An 18139-nucleotide genomic window follows, 5' to 3' on the forward strand; every position below is an offset into this window, starting at 1 on the left:
TTGACTCATCCTAGCCATTAGAAAGTAGTGAGATAATTGACTTCGGTTCCGACTGGGGTTGGTTGAGACTCGATACTACACTCTTTGAGATTGGACTTTAGGGAAGCTTTGGTCAACCACTTGGTGTTGCACTGAAGTAGACTTAAGGGAAGGTCAATGATTGGAGATCCTTTTAGAACCCGATTACTATTCTAGGACAGGTTGAACCAACCAAACTTCAGTGGGGAGGGTACTTACCTATGGAACTCATGCAAGCCTTAAAACTTAGGAATGATTGTTGTGTGACTTGCTTGTGTTTGTTACTTACATAACATCATAACATCATAACATCATAACATCATGGCATTGTACTAACCATTTCAAGGACTTAGGGATTTAACTTTGCTCTGTTACAGGGCTATGGCTTCCAGGAAGACCATCCGGATCAATCTTGTGGCGATCTCTCCTCAACTCAAGGATTTAGTGTCAGAACTTCCCGATCATGCTCAGTTCATCAAGAAACATGGTTCCCTCCTCAATTTAGTTACCACCGGTTTCAAAGAAGATATGATGAGAGTTCTATTCCAGTTCTTCGATCCTAAATATCATTGCTTCACTTTCCCAGATTATCAGTTGGTACCCACATTAGAAGAATTCTCCAGGATGCTTGGGGTACCTATCCTTGATCAAACACCTTTCAGTGGTTTAGAAAAGATTCCTAAGTCTGAAGAAGTTGCCGCAGCTTTACACATGACAAAGTCCGACATTGAAACTAATTGGGTAACAAGAAGTGGAGTTAAGGGTTTACTTGCCAAATTTCTGATAAATAAGGCCCGAGAATTCTTAAAGGTTAAGAATGTCCATGCTTTCGAGGATGTTCTAGCACTACTAATCTATGGTTTGGTTCTATTTCCGAATCCGGATCAATTCATAGACATGAATGCTGTTAGGATATTTCTCACTCATAACCCTGTGCCTACCTTGCTTGGTGACATTTTGCATTCCCTTCACACTCGTACTATGAAAAGGCAAGGGACTCTCATGTGCTGCGTACCTTAATTATCCAGGGAGTTTATTTCGCACCTTCCTCCATCAGTCTTGAAGAATGAGCAAAATTTGAAATGGTCTCAAAGGATAATGTCGCTCTCCCATTCAGACATCCGTTGGTGTCCTCATCTCGAAGAAAACGTTATCATCATTGACCATTGCGGAGAATTCTCTAACGTACCACTCCTGGGGATAAGAGGAGGTATTACTTATAACCCAGCTTTAGCCCTACGTCAGTTTGGTTATGCTCAAAGAGATGGTCCACATGAGATAATTATCCAAGGCACTGTGTTTGACTATGACAACGACCCAAGGTCTCCGTCAAAGATTTGTACGAGCTTGGAGCATGGTGAAAAAAAGCACTTTAGGACAGAAAAACTCTATTCCTATGGAACCTTATCTTAGATGGGTACGCGCAAGAGCTCGTGAACTTGTCATGCCATATCTTACAATTGGACCTCTGATTGTCGGACCGGAAGTTGAAGGAGGCGCACCTCAGATCATTCCTTATCCAGATATGCCTACCAATGTTGAAGAATTGAAGAAATCCTGGATCCAGTTGAGAGAGGAAAAGGATACTTTTGAAACTCAGTTCGGTGCAGAAAGGAAGAAGGTGTTAGAGCTCACCAGCCAGCTTAATGAGGAACGAAGACTCAATGCATATCTTCACCCAAAAGAAGCCGTCCCTGGGAGACTTGAGCTTTCATTGTATTTTTATTATTCTTTTTGTAATTAACATCGATTAAAGAAATTATTAATAAAAGTTTCTCTCTTTTTGGTGGTTTACGCAAAGTTAAATTCCAAAAGTCCTTGAAAACATTTCATACATTGCATAGCATAACATTGCATAACAGCTATTCTAAAGGATCAATGTTCTCACGGTCTTCCTTCTAAACAGAAAGATGGCTCTCGAACAAACTGTCAAAGATCTCCAGGCTCAAAATGCTCAATTCAAGGAGATGATCATGAACTTATCCAAGGGGTAGGAGGAGCTGAAGACTCTCTTGCTCGAGAAGAAGAAAGACAAGAAAGCTGTGAGTTACATTAACCCGGGAAGAAGGCTTAAAGGACAGGCCGCAGGAGCCAAGATTAGAATTCCGAAGGATCAAGAAGAGGAGACAGAGAATGATTCGAAAGAGGAGAATGGTGATCCCTTCAACCCTGAGGACGACGATGAAGATTATGAAAATGAACAATACTCTCCAAAAGATGACAAATATAAGTTGCTGGAAGAACGCATGCTAGCTATGGAGGGTCAGAAGGCGCCCGGTCTGGATTTTGAAAGCTTAGGTCTGGTCTCTGATGTGGTCATTCCCCGCAAATTCAAGGTCCCCGCGTTCACTAAATATGATGGTGCGTCTTGTCCTCAGATGCATCTGAGAGCTTATGTGAGAAAGATTCAGCCGATTACCACTGATAGAAAATTATGGATCCATTTCTTCCAAGAGAGTCTGTCTGGCACACAATTAGAGTGGTATTATCAGCTCGAGAGCTCTAACATCCGCACCTGGACTGATTTAGCGACAACTTTCTACAAGCACTACCAGTATAATTCTGAATTAGCGCCTACTCGGCTACAGTTGCAGAATATGACTATGGGATCTAAAGAAAGCTTCAAAGAATATGCTCAAAAATGGAGAGATTTGGCTGGCCGAGTCAAACCCCCTATGACTGATCGAGAATTAGTGGACATGTTCATGGGTACACTGACTGGCCCATTCTACAGCCATCTATTGGGAAGTTCCTCATCGGGTTTCACTGAACTTATACTAACAGGAGAACGTGTTGAAAGTGGCATTCGAAGTGGAAAAATACAGGTGGCTACCTCTGCAAGCACCAAAAAGTCCTATCAGGGGAAGAACGAATCAAATGCTGTGTACGGTCAAAGGGGTCATAACAAGAAAAATAATGACCATGCTGTTGGAGCAGTGACGATTGCAGCACCGCCATCTCAAAACTTCTAGCACAGACAAGACAGGCCCAGAAGACAGTTTACAAAGATCAATATGACTTTAGCACAAGCACTGCAGGGTATGCTAAAAGCGAATTTAATTACCCTTAGAGGCCCCCCTGCAAATCTCAACACTACTTCTCCTCGTTATAATCCCAATGCCAGGTGTGCATATCACTCCGATAGTCCCGGGCATGATACAAACGATTGTTGGTTGTTGAAGAATAAGATTCAGGATATGATCGACGCTGGAGAAATTGAATTTGATCCTCCGGAGACCCCTAATGTCATCACTGCTCCTATGCCTAATCATGACAAGACCGTTAATGTTGTGGATGGCAATGCTCACATTTCTAATGTAGCTGACTTAGCATCTCCTCTCCTAATCATCAAGGAGAACTTATTGCAAGCTGGTTTATTTCCAAGTTGTGCTGAAAGTTGTGATCTCTCTATACTCTGACCCAATGATTGCTTAAAGTTGAGGAATGGTATTCAATGGCTGATGGATGATCGTACAATTCTCTTTGAAAAGATTCCTAAAGTGGAAAACCCTGTTGAAGAAATATCTGTGATCGCTAGGTTCAAAGTTCCGGTGAAGATTACCGCTACTAGAGTGCCTGTGAAGATTACTGCTGAGCCCAAGGTAGCTCCCCTAATTATTACTGCACCTGGCCCAATACCGTATTCCTCAAGCAAAGCCATTCCGTGGAATTATAGAGGTGATGTTTACATCCATGGAGTGAAGCAAGATGATAATTCTACTAATCCTAATGACGTTGACATTGTCGGGACTAGTAAAACTACTCGAAGCGGAAGGATCTTTTCTCCAAAAATCTCTCCTCCCATCCCTGAAACTCGAGGAAAGGAACCAGTAATCAATCCTTCTCAGTCAAGGACACCAATCGAAGTTACTGTCGAAGATGTTGCCAAGCAGGAAATGGAAGAAATGCTGAAAATCATCCGCAAGAGTGATTTTGATGTGGTAGAACAGCTGGGGCATACTCCGTCTAAAATTTCGATGTTATCCTTGTTGTTATCTTCTGAATCTCATGCCAATGCATTGATGAAATTCTTGAAGACCGCTCATGTACCTCAGGAGACATCCGTCGATCAGTTCGAAAATTATGTTGCTAACTTGACGGTTGACAATGGCCTAGGCTTTTCCGATGCTAACCTGACACCAGCAGGAAAGAATCACAATAAAGCTCTGCATATCTCCATTGAGTGTAAGGGGATCACCTTGGCTCACGTGTTGATCGATAATGGCTCTTCTTTGAATGTGCTACCGAAAGCTGTACTCGGTAAGCTTGACTGTAAAAGTATTGAACTGAAGCCTAGTGACGTTGTGGTGCGTGCTTACAATGGTGCGAAGAGTGTTGTCCATGGTGAAGTGGTTCTCCCTATCAAGATAGGACCTCAAGTCTTCAACACTACCTTTCGATTAATGAACATTCGTCCTGCCTATTCCTGCTTGCTGGGACGCCCTTGGATTCATGGGGCAAGTGCTGTAGCTTCGTCTCTCCATCAAAAGCTAAGGTATCCAATAGAGGGTAAGATTGTCACTATGTGTGGAGAAGAAGAGTATATGATCAGTAGTGTGCATACCTTCAGATACATCGAGATGGATGGTGAATTCGTTGAGACTCCTTCTCAGTCATTTGAAGTAGTTCCTCCGAGTAGTTCTGTCCTTAAGCCAACTTCCCGTGTGCCCAAGGTTATTCGTGCTCCTCCTGCTATGATTTCTCTGAAAGATGCTCAAGCCGTGGTTGAAGATGGTGGTCGCACTGGCTGGGGTCACCTGATCGATGTACCGTACAAGTCTGATAGATTTGGCCTGGGATTTAGCTCTGAAAAGGCAGTCAAAGATCAAATTAATGTTGTAGAAGATGCTGATAATGATTGCGACTTGGATAGCTGGATTTTCCCAACAATCGGTGACGGACTCAATAATTGGAAGGCTGAAGACACTATCTCGATTTCCTTTAGTCATGAGTAATTGTTATTGCTATTTTAGTGTTGCAAATTTTTAATTTTTTGAACTTCTTAAAGCATTGTGCCTATACCCGGGGCACAAATAGCTAATTTGTTAAGGGTCTTGTCATTTTCATAAGCATATTCACATTCAATAAATCAATGGACTTTTTGCATTCAAATATTGCGCTCTTTATCTTTCCTGTCATCTTTCAAACAAGCTATGCTTTCTTACACACACTCACGTAATAAATTGCAGATCCATATCCACTCTAGATCCTGTTGATAATGATTCTGCTACTGTTCATTATGACTTTGAAAATCCGATCTACCAAGCCGAGGATGGAAGTGAGGAAGATTGTGAAGTACCTGGAGAGCTTGCCAGACTGTTACTGCAAGAAGAAAAGACTATACAGCCGCATGAGGAATCAATTGAAATTGTAAATCTGGGTACTGAAGTAGACAATAAAGAAGTCAAAATAGGAGCAGGCTTGGAAAACAGTATCAAAGAAAGATTGATTCTTATGTTACATGATTATGTAGAGATTTTTGCTTGGTCATACGAAGACATGCCAGGACTGGATACTGATATAGTAGTGCATCGTTTGCCAATGAAGGAAGATTGTCATCCTGTTAAGCAAAAGGTTCGGCGCATGCGTCCTGAAATGTTTGAGAAAATCAAAGCCGAGGTTATGAAACAATTTGATGCAGGTTTTCTGGCTGTTACTTCTTATCCTCAATGGGTTGCTAATGTGGTCTCGGTGCCAAAGAAGGATGGTAAGGTGCGAATGTGTGTAGATTACAGATATTTGAATAAAGCGAGTCCCAAAGATGACTTTCCACTTCCGCACATTGATGTTCTGGTAGATAACACCGCTCAACATAAGGTATTCTCATTCATGGATGGATTCTCAGGTTATAACCAGATTAAGATGGCGCCCGAAGACATGGAGAAAACTACGTTTGTGACGCAATAGGGCACTTTTTGTTACAAAGTAATGCCATTCGGTCTAAAGAATGCAGGGGCAACATACCAGCGTGCTATGGTGGCTTTGTTCCATGATATGATCCATCATGAAATAGAGGTATATGTGGATGACATGATAGCCAGATCTCATACTGAAGAAGAACATCTCGATCATTTATACAAACTGTTTGAGAGGTTGAAGAGGTACAAGTTGAGATTGAACCCGAACAAATGCACCTTTGGAGTAAGATCCGGTAAACTCTTGGGCTTTATTGTCAGTGGTAAAGGAATTGAGGTTGAACCGGCCAAGGTGAGAGCTATTCAAGAAATGCCAGTTCCCCGTACAGATAAAGAAGTCAGAGGTTTCTTGGGACGCTTGAATTACATTGCCCGATTTATCTCCCATTTGACTGCTACCTGCAAACCCATCTTCAAATTACTGAGGAAAAATCAAGAGATGATATGGAATGATGAATGTCAAGAAGCTTTTGACAAAATCAAGAAGTACCTCCAAGAACCTCCAATTCTGATGCCACCAGTTGAAGGAAGACCTCTAATCAAGTATTTGACCGTGTTAGAAAATTCAATGTGGTGTGTGTTGGGGCAACATGACGAGTCCGGTCGAAAAGAGCATGCCATATACTACCTTAGCAAAAAGTTTACCGACTGTGAAACAAGATACTCACTGCTTGAGAAACTTGTTGTGCTTTGGCTTGGGCTGCTCGCCGACTAAGACAGTATATATTGAATCATACCACTTTATTGATTTCTAAGATGGATCCTATCAAATACATATTTGAGAAACCTGCCCTCTCCGGAAGAATAACAAGATGGCAGATGATTTTAACAGAGTATGATATCCAATACACTACTCAGAAAGCAATCAAAGGAAGCATGTTAGCCGATCATTTGGCTCATCAAGCAGTTCATGATTACCAATCTATGAATTTTGAGTTCCCAGATGAGCATGTCATGCTTGTTACTGATTATGAAGAACCTGGACCAGAGGAAGAACCCGAACTGGGATCCCGATGGACTATGGTTTTTGATGGATCTTCTAATGCATTGGGCAATGGTGTTGGTGTTGTAATCATTTCCCCCGAGGGTTTCCATACGCCTTTCATTGCTAGACTATGTTTTGATTGTACCAATAATATGGCTGGGTATGAAGCATGTATTTTGGGACTCAGAGCTGCTATAGACCTAAGAATCAAGTTTTTGAGTGTGTACGGAGACTCAGCATTAGTAATCAGTCAGATCAAAGGAGAATGGGACACTAAACATCCGAATCTCATCCCTTATCGAGAGTGGGTGTTGACATTAATCCCATACTTTGAAGAGATTACATACGAACATATCCCACGAGAAGAGAATCAGTTGGCAGACGCATTAGCTACCATGTCATCTATGTTCAGAGTCAGATGGGGCAATGAAGCTCCCATGATTACCATTGCACGGTTAGATGAACCAGCATATTGTTGTGAACTTAATGCTGATGAAGTAGAAGAGAAACCTTGGTTCCATGAAGTAAAAAGATATTTAGAAACTCAGGAATACCCTGAAGGAGCATCCATTAATGAGAAAATTTCTGAGGAAGTTCTCCGCTAAATTCTTTTTGAGTAATGGGGTATTATACAAACGTAATCATGATTCGACTTTGCTTCGCTGTGTGGATAAGAGGGAAGCAGAAAAGATTATGGAAGACATACACGGCGGTATTTTTGGGACTCATTCTAGTGGACATACGATGGCCAAGAAGATTCTGAGATCAGGGTATTATTGGTCTACCATGGAAGCTGATTGCCACCATCATTCCAGAACTTGTCACAAGTGCTAGATCTATGCGGATAAAGTACATGTGCCTCCTGCTCCATTGAATGTGTTGACGGCACCTTGGCCCTTTGCAATGTGGGGCATTGATATGATTGGAGAGATTAAACCTATTGCTTCTAATGGACATCGTTTCATTCTTGTTGCTATTGATTATTTTACAAAGTGGGTAGAGGCGGCCTCATTTGCTTCTGTCACCAAGAATGTGGTGGCACGGTTCATCAAGAATAGTCTCATTTGTCGGTATGGCATCCCTGAAAGAGTTATCACAGACAATGGCACCAATTTGAACAACAAGATGATTACTGAACTCTGCACGCAGTTCAAAATAAAACACCATAACTCTTCTCCGTACCGGCCAAAGATGAACGGCGCCGTGGAAGCTGCTAATAAGAATATTAAGAAGATCATACAAAAGATGACAGTAACATACAAAGACTGGCATGAGATGTTACCATTTGCTCTTCATGGTTATCGCACTTTAGTCCGAACCTCGACAGGGGCAACTCCTTTCTCTTTAGTCTACGGAATGGAAGCCGTCTTACCGGTGGAAGTTCAGATTCCCTCCCTAAGAATCATGAAAGAGGCAGGTTTAGACGAGGATGAATGGATTCAGACTCGACTCGATCAGATAAATATGATTGATGAAAAGAGACTTGCGGTTGTTTGTCATGGGCAGATATATCAGAAGCGCATGACCCAGGAATTTAACAAAAAGGTCAAGAGACAGGTGTATCAAATTGGCGACTTGGTAATAAAGCGTATCATTCTACCACAAGGTGATTCTAGAGGCAAATGGACTCCCACATACGAAGGGCCGTTTGTAGTTAAGAAGGTATTCTCTGGTGGAGCCATGATGCTTGCTACAATGGATGGCGAAGACTTCCCACATCCCGTGAATGCACACATAGTTAAAAAATACTATGCATAAAAGAGACCCGCTAGGTCGACGCATCTAGGCAAAAGTAAGGGCATCCCGGCGAACCAAAAGTGTTCGGGCAAAAATTAGGGATTAACATATAAAAACGTACACCCGGCAAGTCGAAAACCTGAAAAGGCGGCTTGGGCAAAAAAGGGTATCCTGGTGGACTGAAAACCTGAAAAGGCGGTCCAGGCAAAAATTAGGGATTAAAGCGTATGGCTATGCCCCGTTCTCGGTCAGCTTCACCCAAGTCAAAGGGACTGAACAAGCCAATCACTTTTATCCGACAGCAGGAGATGAGAGGCTTGAAGACATAATGATAGTAGTGGAATTAAAATCGATGGGACTTTTTCTGCATAGCTTTCTCTTTGTTTTCTTGACAATTTCCTCTTACTAGGATCTTTGTCTCCTTGTATTCAAATTGCCTGTTTATAGGCCCTCTGTCAAAATCGATACAATTTTATTTCCAAAAAGATGCTTTGTTTTACTTTCTCTGTTTTGTTTGCATAAACGTCCAGTGATTTGATTCGAATGAGTATATGCGTTTGAACATGATTGATGTTTACCAAAAATACATGCATAAAATAGCAATAGCAGTTACTAAAAGACTTTAGGGTCGAGGATAAGGTCTAACCATGCCTTCCGATGAATCCGATTGCTAATCCTATTCCCCAGCAAAAAACCAGTTATTCCCCAGAAGAAATGGGCATCACCAGACAGACTGGTCATCTCTTCCATCCCCAGCCAGGCTCTGTTGAATATTTCTATCATCAGACAGAAATCAAGTATCCACAGCTAAGAAAGGGTCATCAATGCAAATGTCCCCAACCAGGATATGGGGATTTATTTTCCCCTGGCAAAATTCTCAGACGCATAATTCATTCATGCATCATCTCACATCATATACATGCATACAATGTTCGCATTTATTTTCAAAAGCATAAAACATCTCATGCATCATGACATGGCATGGGCTAACTTTTTTCAGGTTAATTATCCTCCCGATACAATCAAAATAAAGGTTCATTCAGACAGACACCCTCAGCGGTTACATTCGAGATTCAGATGTATCTTTCAGATATAATCCATGTGAATATTCATTCGGATAAGTACTCTGATATCCTCCTATTGTTGGCATCTTTAAGCCCATCCCAGACATTTATGGCAAATACAACATATACAAATGTTATCAGATATAGCCTAACGTACGGTTCATTCTGATTCAGCCCAACATATGATTCCTTCAACTAGTCCAATACGGTCTAGCGTATGACCCATTTGGATGTTCATTTCCTTAGATACTACCTAGCGTACGGTACATTCCGAGGTGTAGTCTAACGTACGACTACTTTTTGTCAGATACAGCCTAACGTACGGCTCATTCTGCAACTCAGATACGATCTAACGTACGATCCATTCTGACCTTCATTCCTCAGATACTACCTAGTGTACGGTACATTCCGAGGTGTAGTCTAACGTACGACTACTTTTTGTCAGATACAGCCTAACGTACGGCTCATTCTGCAACTCAGATACGATCTAACGTACGATCCATTCTGACCTTCATTCCTCAGATACTTCCTAGCGTACGGTACATTGCGAGGTGTAGTCTAACGTACGACTACTTTTTGTCAGATACAGCCTAACGTACGGCTCATTCTGCAACTCAGATACGATCTAACGTACGATCCATTCTGATCTTCATTCCTCAGATACTACCTAGCGTACGGTACATTCCGAGGTGTAGTCTAACGTACGACTACTTTTTTTGTCAGATACAGCCTAACGTACGGCTCATTCTGCAACTCAGATACGATCTAGCGTACGATCCATTCTGACCTTTATTTCTCCAGATACAGCCTAACGGACGGCTCATTCTGCAACTCAGATACGATCTAGCGTACGATCCATTATGATTCTTATTTCGTCAGATACAGCCTAACGTACGGCTCATTCTGCAATTCAGATACGATCTAGCGCATGATCCTTTATCCCCAGCAAAGTCGATGGCCTAATGGATGAATCACTATACGGTCTAGCGTACGACCCGGTGTGACACCCATGTCTTCAAATTGGTCTGATGTACGATGCACTCTGAAGCTCTCATCATCAAACTTCCTGGATGGCATCTTTAAGCCCATCTCCATCAAGACTAACTTTTAATTAACAAGTGCAAATTTTTGGGGCATTCTAAGTGTTCAATAATCTTCCACCTCCAGACCACGAATGACGCACATACCATTCTAACTCTCTCGGTTTAAGAATATTGAAAAGGGGCAGCTGTCATACCCCAAAATTTGCCCGTTAATCTTGCAAGAAATTTTTCAAGGCACTCCAACTCATTTTTCAAGACATTGATCTTAAAGGAACGAAGACCCAGCACACAGGTGGCCAAATCCAGAAAATAACTTAAATTGGCTTGCTCGCTAGGCGAGCAAAATCCTTCGCCTAGCGAACTCTTCACTGCACCACTCGCCTAGCGAAGCCTGCGAATACCAGAAATTTTTGGCTTCATTCTGAGCCCATTAGGTCACAAAAACTATTATAAATACCAAGACCTCATTCAGAAAAAGGGAGACGGAGACAGATACGGAGACAGACAGCAAACCCTGAAGGCTAACCAAGAGAATTCAGAGCAACCCTAAAGGAAACCTCGAAGGAAACTCATCTGCCCAAAGGTTACCTCCGCCCAACTCAATCTGGCACCAACCCTAAGAGTGATCTGCCAATTCAACGTTGCAATTCAATTGCAAACAGGTTTGCCTTACCACTACCGCTTTATGCTCCCAATTTACATGTGACGTAATGATTGAATTTATAAATATATCTTAGTTTTTGTATGTGGATTTAAGTATGCATGGATGCCTTGAATGTTTAACCATGTAATTTCTGTAATGGATGCCATAGGGTTTGGAGCTTGCTGAAATCGTACTGTTATTAAACTTAAAACCCACAGCCGTTCGCTAGCACATCGCTAAGCGAACATGTAGCGAGTGTTCGCCAAGCCTTCGCTAGGCGAGGCAGTAGCGAACATGACAGTCGCTGTTTTTTTTATTTTTTGTTCTGTTCTGTGTTTATCTGACATGTCATATCATAGTTGTGTATTATTTGCCTAACATTATTACTGCTGCGATTCCTTTGTTCGGTGCAACTATTGATTGCACCCCATTTGGTATTCTGACCTGTTTGCTGAATTTTGTGAGGGCTCACATACTCCCGGAGAAGGTAGCTTGCTAGGTATTCCACTTTATTTGTGGGATACCCTTGTGGAAATTCATCCTAATTACCTCACTGATTATAAGTTGTTGCCTTTGAATATATGATCTTGGCCCTCTTTTTGTTGCCTTACGGTATTGCGGTCATGTCCCGCGAATGTGGGGATACACTTAGCAAAGACCCTTCGGTTAAATCATCATGTCCCTATAAGATAAATCATAGTCCCTCGGATGTCGCCTACGAATATATGATTTTGTCCCTCGATGACCCTTCGTTGTAGCCTACGAGTTAATGATGATTGTCCCTTCGAATGCTAAGGTATCCTTACAAATGTTGCCTCCAATGACCAATCGATGACCCTACGATGTCCCTTTTACATCCAAAGGATAAGACTACTTATTTCTCAATAGTAAGGACAGTCTTACCCTCCTAAGGATAGGAAACACCTATAAAGACATGGGTTAGGTACAACTCTTAAATGCTGATTCACAACTTACAATACTTTTCACACTTCCCATTTTGCAAAACATCTATTAGAAAATCACCACTTGGTATACATTCATACTAGAATCATTGCCAAGTTATATTTTTCTAAACAGCTTTCAAAATTAAACGAGATAAATACTTTGTATACATTCGTACAAGAATCATTACAAAGTTAAACTCTCTTTTCAATATATTTTCTAAACAGTTCTCAAACACTTTTTCAGACAAGAAAAACATAAGTGATTAAGCAATTAAGAGCCCATGGATAACCATGGATACAAAGGGTGCTAACACCTTCCCTTTGTATAATGTACCTCCCGAACCCAAAATCTAATCAAGGTCTTTCCTGTTCTTTTCCGCCTTTCCTTATTGGATAAAAGAAAAGTCGGTGGCGACTCTTGCTATCCGCGACATTTGCTTTCCAAAGCAAAAACACACCAAAGTCAGTTCACCGTATGACAGATGGTTTGGTTCAAATCGGGTATACCAGAAAGCTAGAAGAGGTCTCATTTATAGAATCTCAAGGACACCCACCTTTTGAGATCCCCTACCAACAGGTGGAAACCCCAACACCATTTCAAATACCATTTCAAGTGTCATCCCATACATCAGTATGTATACCGATTCCAATTCCATCTCAAGTTCCATTTCAAATACCAGTGAAGTCAGAGGACCCTGTTGTCTTTCATTTTCCTGCACCGTTCCCATTTGAAAGCACTAAGTATGTACCTTGGAATTACAACTCTATGGCATATGTAGGAGGCAAACCTATAGTGCTAGAACCAGTAACCACTAATATTGTTGGAATTGGGGGCATGACCCGGAGTGGTAGAGTGTTTTCTCCTGAGCCACAAATGAAAGAAAAGACACCAGAAAGTTCAAAAGAAAAGGAAGTTGAATCTTCCAGGAAGACCATACCTCAAGGAGAAGCCGAGGAATTCTTAAGGTTGATCAAAAAGAGCGACTACAAGGTGGTAGACCAATTAAGCCAGACACCATCTAAAATATCCATACTATCTTTATTGTTGAGCTCTGAAGCCCATAGAGAATCCTTGTTGAAAATGTTAAATGAAGCCCGTGTTACTCAAGACATAATAGTAAATTAATTCGATGATGTGGTGGCCAATATCACCGCTAGTAGTTGTTTGGAATTTAGTAACGATGAATTACCACCAGAGGGACATGCTCATAACAAAGCTTTACACATATCCGTCAAATGCCAGGATAGTCTCATATCAAGGGTATTGGTGGACACCGGATCGTCTCTAAATGTCATGCCTAAAAATACTCTGGGAAAACTGACCAATGTAAGAACTTCCATGAAAGATAGTACTTTGGTGGTCAAGGCTTTTGATGGTTCGAAGAGGATGGTAATTGGGGAAGTCGACTTACCAATAACTGTGGGACCTCATAACTTTATGGTCACTTTTCAAGTGATGGACATCAATCCATCATATAGTTGTCTCATAGGACGACCCTGGATCCATGTCGTAGGAGCTGTAACTTCGACCCTACACCAGAGGTTGAAATTCATAATTGACGACAAGCTAATAATCGTCGAAGGGGAGGAGGACATGTTCGTTAGCCACCTTTCATCCTTCAGCTACATAGAAGCGGAGGGAGAAACATTGGAAATACCTTTTTAATCCTTGGAAATTGCAGCAGTCAGTCGAAGAAAGGAAAAATCAACATCCCCATGGGAGAAGATGTCCAAATTAATCAAGGGTAGATATACCCAGGGTTGGGGCAAGTTGTTGGAGATACCAGAAAAAAAGGATCGACTCGGGCTGGGTTATAAACCAGCTAATGAAATCATTCAGAAGACAGGCCAGAAGAAGCTTTATACACTTCAAGAAACCTTCCACAGTGCAGGATATAGGGATGAAGATCAAGTGACTATGATTGAAGAAGAAGAAAAAGGGATGCCTAGCTTGGTGTGCCACTCTTCATCAAATATACCTCTCAACAATTGGAAGGCCATCGAGATCCCGAAGATGATTTCCAGTTCGAAGTAATTTACTGTTTTCAAAAAAAAATATAATAAGTCTTTTGTTATGCCCAAGGAAAATGGACAAGCTTTGTAGGGCCCCCCTTCGTTTCAATTACTTATTTATGAATAAAATTGCATTTTTGTTTTCAATCAAGATCATTTTCTTTCGTTTTAAATCTTCTTTTCAAAAAAAAATGGCAATACCCTTCCATATTCTTTCATTTTTATCAAATCATCTAAAAGATAAATATACATATAAAAAAATCTTCCTCATGCAGATTAATGAATGAACCTATTGAAAATGACACTAATATAATCCCTTATGACTTCGAATTCCCAATTAACCAAGCGGAAGAAGGTGATGAGGACGATTGCGAACTACCAGAAGAGTTAGCAAGATTGCTGAAGCAGGAGGACAAAGAAACTCAATGTCATCGGGAACCAGTGGATGTGATCAATCTGGGGACTGAAGAAAACAAGAAAAAAGTTAATGTCGGCGCTTCCTTGAAAGATGAAGTCAAGAAAAGGTTGATCGAGCTCTTACATGAATACTCAGATGTGTTTGCCTGGTCATACCAGGATATGCCAGGGTTAGACACGGACATAGTCGTACACAAATTTTCACTCAAACCAGAATGCCTGCCAGTTAAGCAAAAATTGAGAAGAACCAGACCAGACATGTCTCTAAAAATCAGGGAAGAGGTCAGAAAACAACTCGATGCTGGGTTCTTAGCTGTTGTAAAATATCCAGAATGGATGGCTAACATAGTTCATGTTCCAAAGAAAGACGGCAAGGTTAGAACGTGTGTAGATTATCGGGATTTGAATAGAGCGAGTCCTAAGGACAATTTTCCACTACCGCACATCGACGTACTTGTAGATAACACCGCTCAGTTCTCACTCTTCTCTTTCATGGATGGATTCTCGGGTTATAACCAAATAAAAATGGATCCTACAGACATGGAGAAAACCACGTTTATCACTCCTTGGGGCACCTTCTGTTATAAGGTAATGCCTTTCGGATTGAAAAATATTGGGGCAACATACCAATGGGCCATGGTAACCATATTCCATGATATGATCCATAAAGAAATAGAAGTCTACGTTGACGATATGATTGCCAAATTACAGACTGAAGAGGATCACATAGTCAACCTACAAAAACTTTTTTATCATCTAAGAAAGTTCAAGTTACGTCTGAATCCAGCAAAATGTACTTTTGGGGTCAGATCAGGAAAGTTACTAGGGTTCATAGTCAGCCAGAGGGGACTTGAAGTCGATCCCGATAAAGTGAAAGATATCCAAGAGATTCCATCCCCAAGGACGGAAAAGGAGGTTCGAGGATTTCTAGGGAGATTGAATTACATTGCTAGGTTCATCTCACATCTTACAACTACATTTGAACCAATCTTCAAGTTACTCAGGAAAAATCAAGCCATCAAGTGGAACGAAGATTGTCAAAAAGCCTTCGACAAAATCAAGGAATACCTGCAAGAGCCACCTATCTTGGTACCACCAGTCCCTGGGAGACCACTTATAATGTACCTAACTGTACTTGATAACTCTATGGGATGCGTACTGGGACAACAAGATGAGACTGGAAAAAGGGAGCACGCAATCTACTACCTAAGTAAGAAATTTACCAATTGTGAATCGCGATATTCACTCTTAGATAAGACTTGTTATGCCCTAGTGTGGGCTGCTCGGCGGCTTAGACAATATATGGTGTGTCATACCACTCTATTGATATCCCGAATGGATCCTATCAAGTATATTTTCAAGAAGCCTGCAGTAACTGGGAGAATAGCCCGATGGCAAATGTTACTAACCGAATACGACATCCAGTATGTCACACAAAAGGCCATAAAAGGAAGTGTGTTAGCAAATTATCTCGCACATCATCCAACAGAAGATTATCACCCTATACCGTTTGACTTTCCTGACGAAGATATTATGGTAATAAGGGATTGCGAGACCCCAGGTCCCGATGAAGGACCTGAACCAGGATCACGATGGAAATTGGTATTTGATGGTGCTTCAAATGCAACCGGACATGGAATCGGAGCTGTCATAACCTCCCCAACAGGGTACGATATTCCTTTTACTGCTAGGTTATGTTTCACCTGTACGAACAACATGGCAGAGTATGAGGCGTGCATCCTAGGGATTAACGAAGCCGTCGACTTAAGAATCAAGATTCTAGAGGTATATGGAGATTCAACTCTTGTTATCAATCAAATCAAGGGAGAATGGGGGACTCATAATGCTAAGTTGATCCGGTACCGAGACCACGTCCGGAAGATGATCACTTACTTTAATGAAATTACCTTCAATTATATTCCTCGAGAAGAGAATCAACTAGCGGATGCCTTGGCCACATTATCGTCCATGTTCAAGGTCAAGTGGTATAATGAGGCGCCAGCTATAAGAATTCACCGGTTGGATGAGCCTGCCTATTGCGTAGTCGTAGAGGCAGAAGGAGATAATAAACCATGGTTTCATGACATCAAAAAATTTCTTCAGAAACAAGAATATCCCACAAACGCCTCAAGCGGTGATAAGAAGACACTCAGGAGATTGGCTTCCCAATTCCTCCTTAATGGGGAGGTGCCACCTACTCCCTTAAATGTCTTGATCGCTCCATGGTCGTTTTCCATGTGGGGTATAGACATAATCGGGATGATTGAGCCCAAAGCTGCAAATGGACACCGATTCATTCTGGTTGCTATCGACTACTTCACCAAATGGGTGGAAGCTACTTCTTACACCAACGTGACAAGACAAGTGATTGCACGATTCATCAAGAAGGAAATCATATGTCGGCACGGGGTTCCAAACAAAATTATCACAGATAATGGTTTGAACCTAAATAATAAAGTGATGGATGAGTTATGCGAGAGCTTCAAAATTGAACACCATAATTCATCACCCTATCGACCAAAGATGAACGACGCAGTAGAAGCGGACAACAAGAATATCAAAAAAATTATGCAGAAGATGGTGAAGACCTACAAAGACTGGCATGAGATGCTTCCTTTTGCACTACATGGCTACAGAACTTCCGTCCGCACCTCAACAGGAGCAACTCCCTTCTCTTTAGTATATGGTACCGAAGCTATACTCCCTGTCGAAGTTGAAATCCCTTCATTAAGAGTTCTGATGGAGACCAAGCTAGATGAAGTGGAATGGGTGCAAACCAGGTTCGACCAACTAAACCTCATAGAAGAGAAGCGCATGACTGCAATATGTCACGGGCAACTGTATCAACGAAGGCTCAAGAAAGCATTCGATAAGAAAGTTCATCCTCGATACTTTGAAGAAGGTGATCTAGTTCTTATGAAAGTCCTACCCATCCATAAAGATCCCCATGGCAAATGGACCCCAAACTACGAGGGACCATATGTCGTGAAGAAGGCCTTCTCTGGAGGAGCTCTGACTCTCATGACTATGGATGAGCTGAGTTACCACGAGCCATAAACTCAGATGCAGTTAAGAAATACTATGCCTAGAAAAAGAGGATAAAAAAAGCCCGCTAAGTTGAAAACCCTAAAGGGAGACTTAGGCAAAAATTAGGGTGTCCCGGTGGATTGAAAACTTGAAAGAGCAATCCAGGAAAAAATTAGGGACTTGTATAATAATAAAACCCGATAAGTCGAAAACCCAAAAGGGCGGCTTAAGAAAAATAGGGTGCATCATCTCGGTGGACTAAGACTCGAAAAGAGCGGTCCATGCAAAAATTAGGGATATCCAAAAGGCATGTGACCACATCATTTATTTCAT

General features: G+C 41.5%; 1 protein-coding gene across 1 annotated transcript; it reads left to right on the forward strand.

Moving 5' to 3' along the window:
- Positions 1-14641: 14641 nt before the first annotated feature.
- On the forward strand, positions 14642-17836 carry LOC127129671 (uncharacterized). The gene has a single exon (XM_051058817.1). It carries the CDS (start codon positions 14642-14644, stop codon positions 17834-17836), a length of 3195 nt encoding a protein of 1064 aa, XP_050914774.1.
- Positions 17837-18139: the final 303 nt, after the last annotated feature.

Source organism: Lathyrus oleraceus, chromosome 3 (genome assembly GCF_024323335.1).
Source record: "Lathyrus oleraceus cultivar Zhongwan6 chromosome 3, CAAS_Psat_ZW6_1.0, whole genome shotgun sequence".
Classification (NCBI taxonomy): Eukaryota; Viridiplantae; Streptophyta; class Magnoliopsida; order Fabales; family Fabaceae; genus Lathyrus; species Lathyrus oleraceus.

What these genes read in the sequence shown, in the direction of transcription:
- LOC127129671 (XM_051058817.1), top strand. Translation starts at nt 14,642, where the DNA reads ATGAATGAACCTATTGAAAATGACACTAATATAATCCCTTATGACTTC.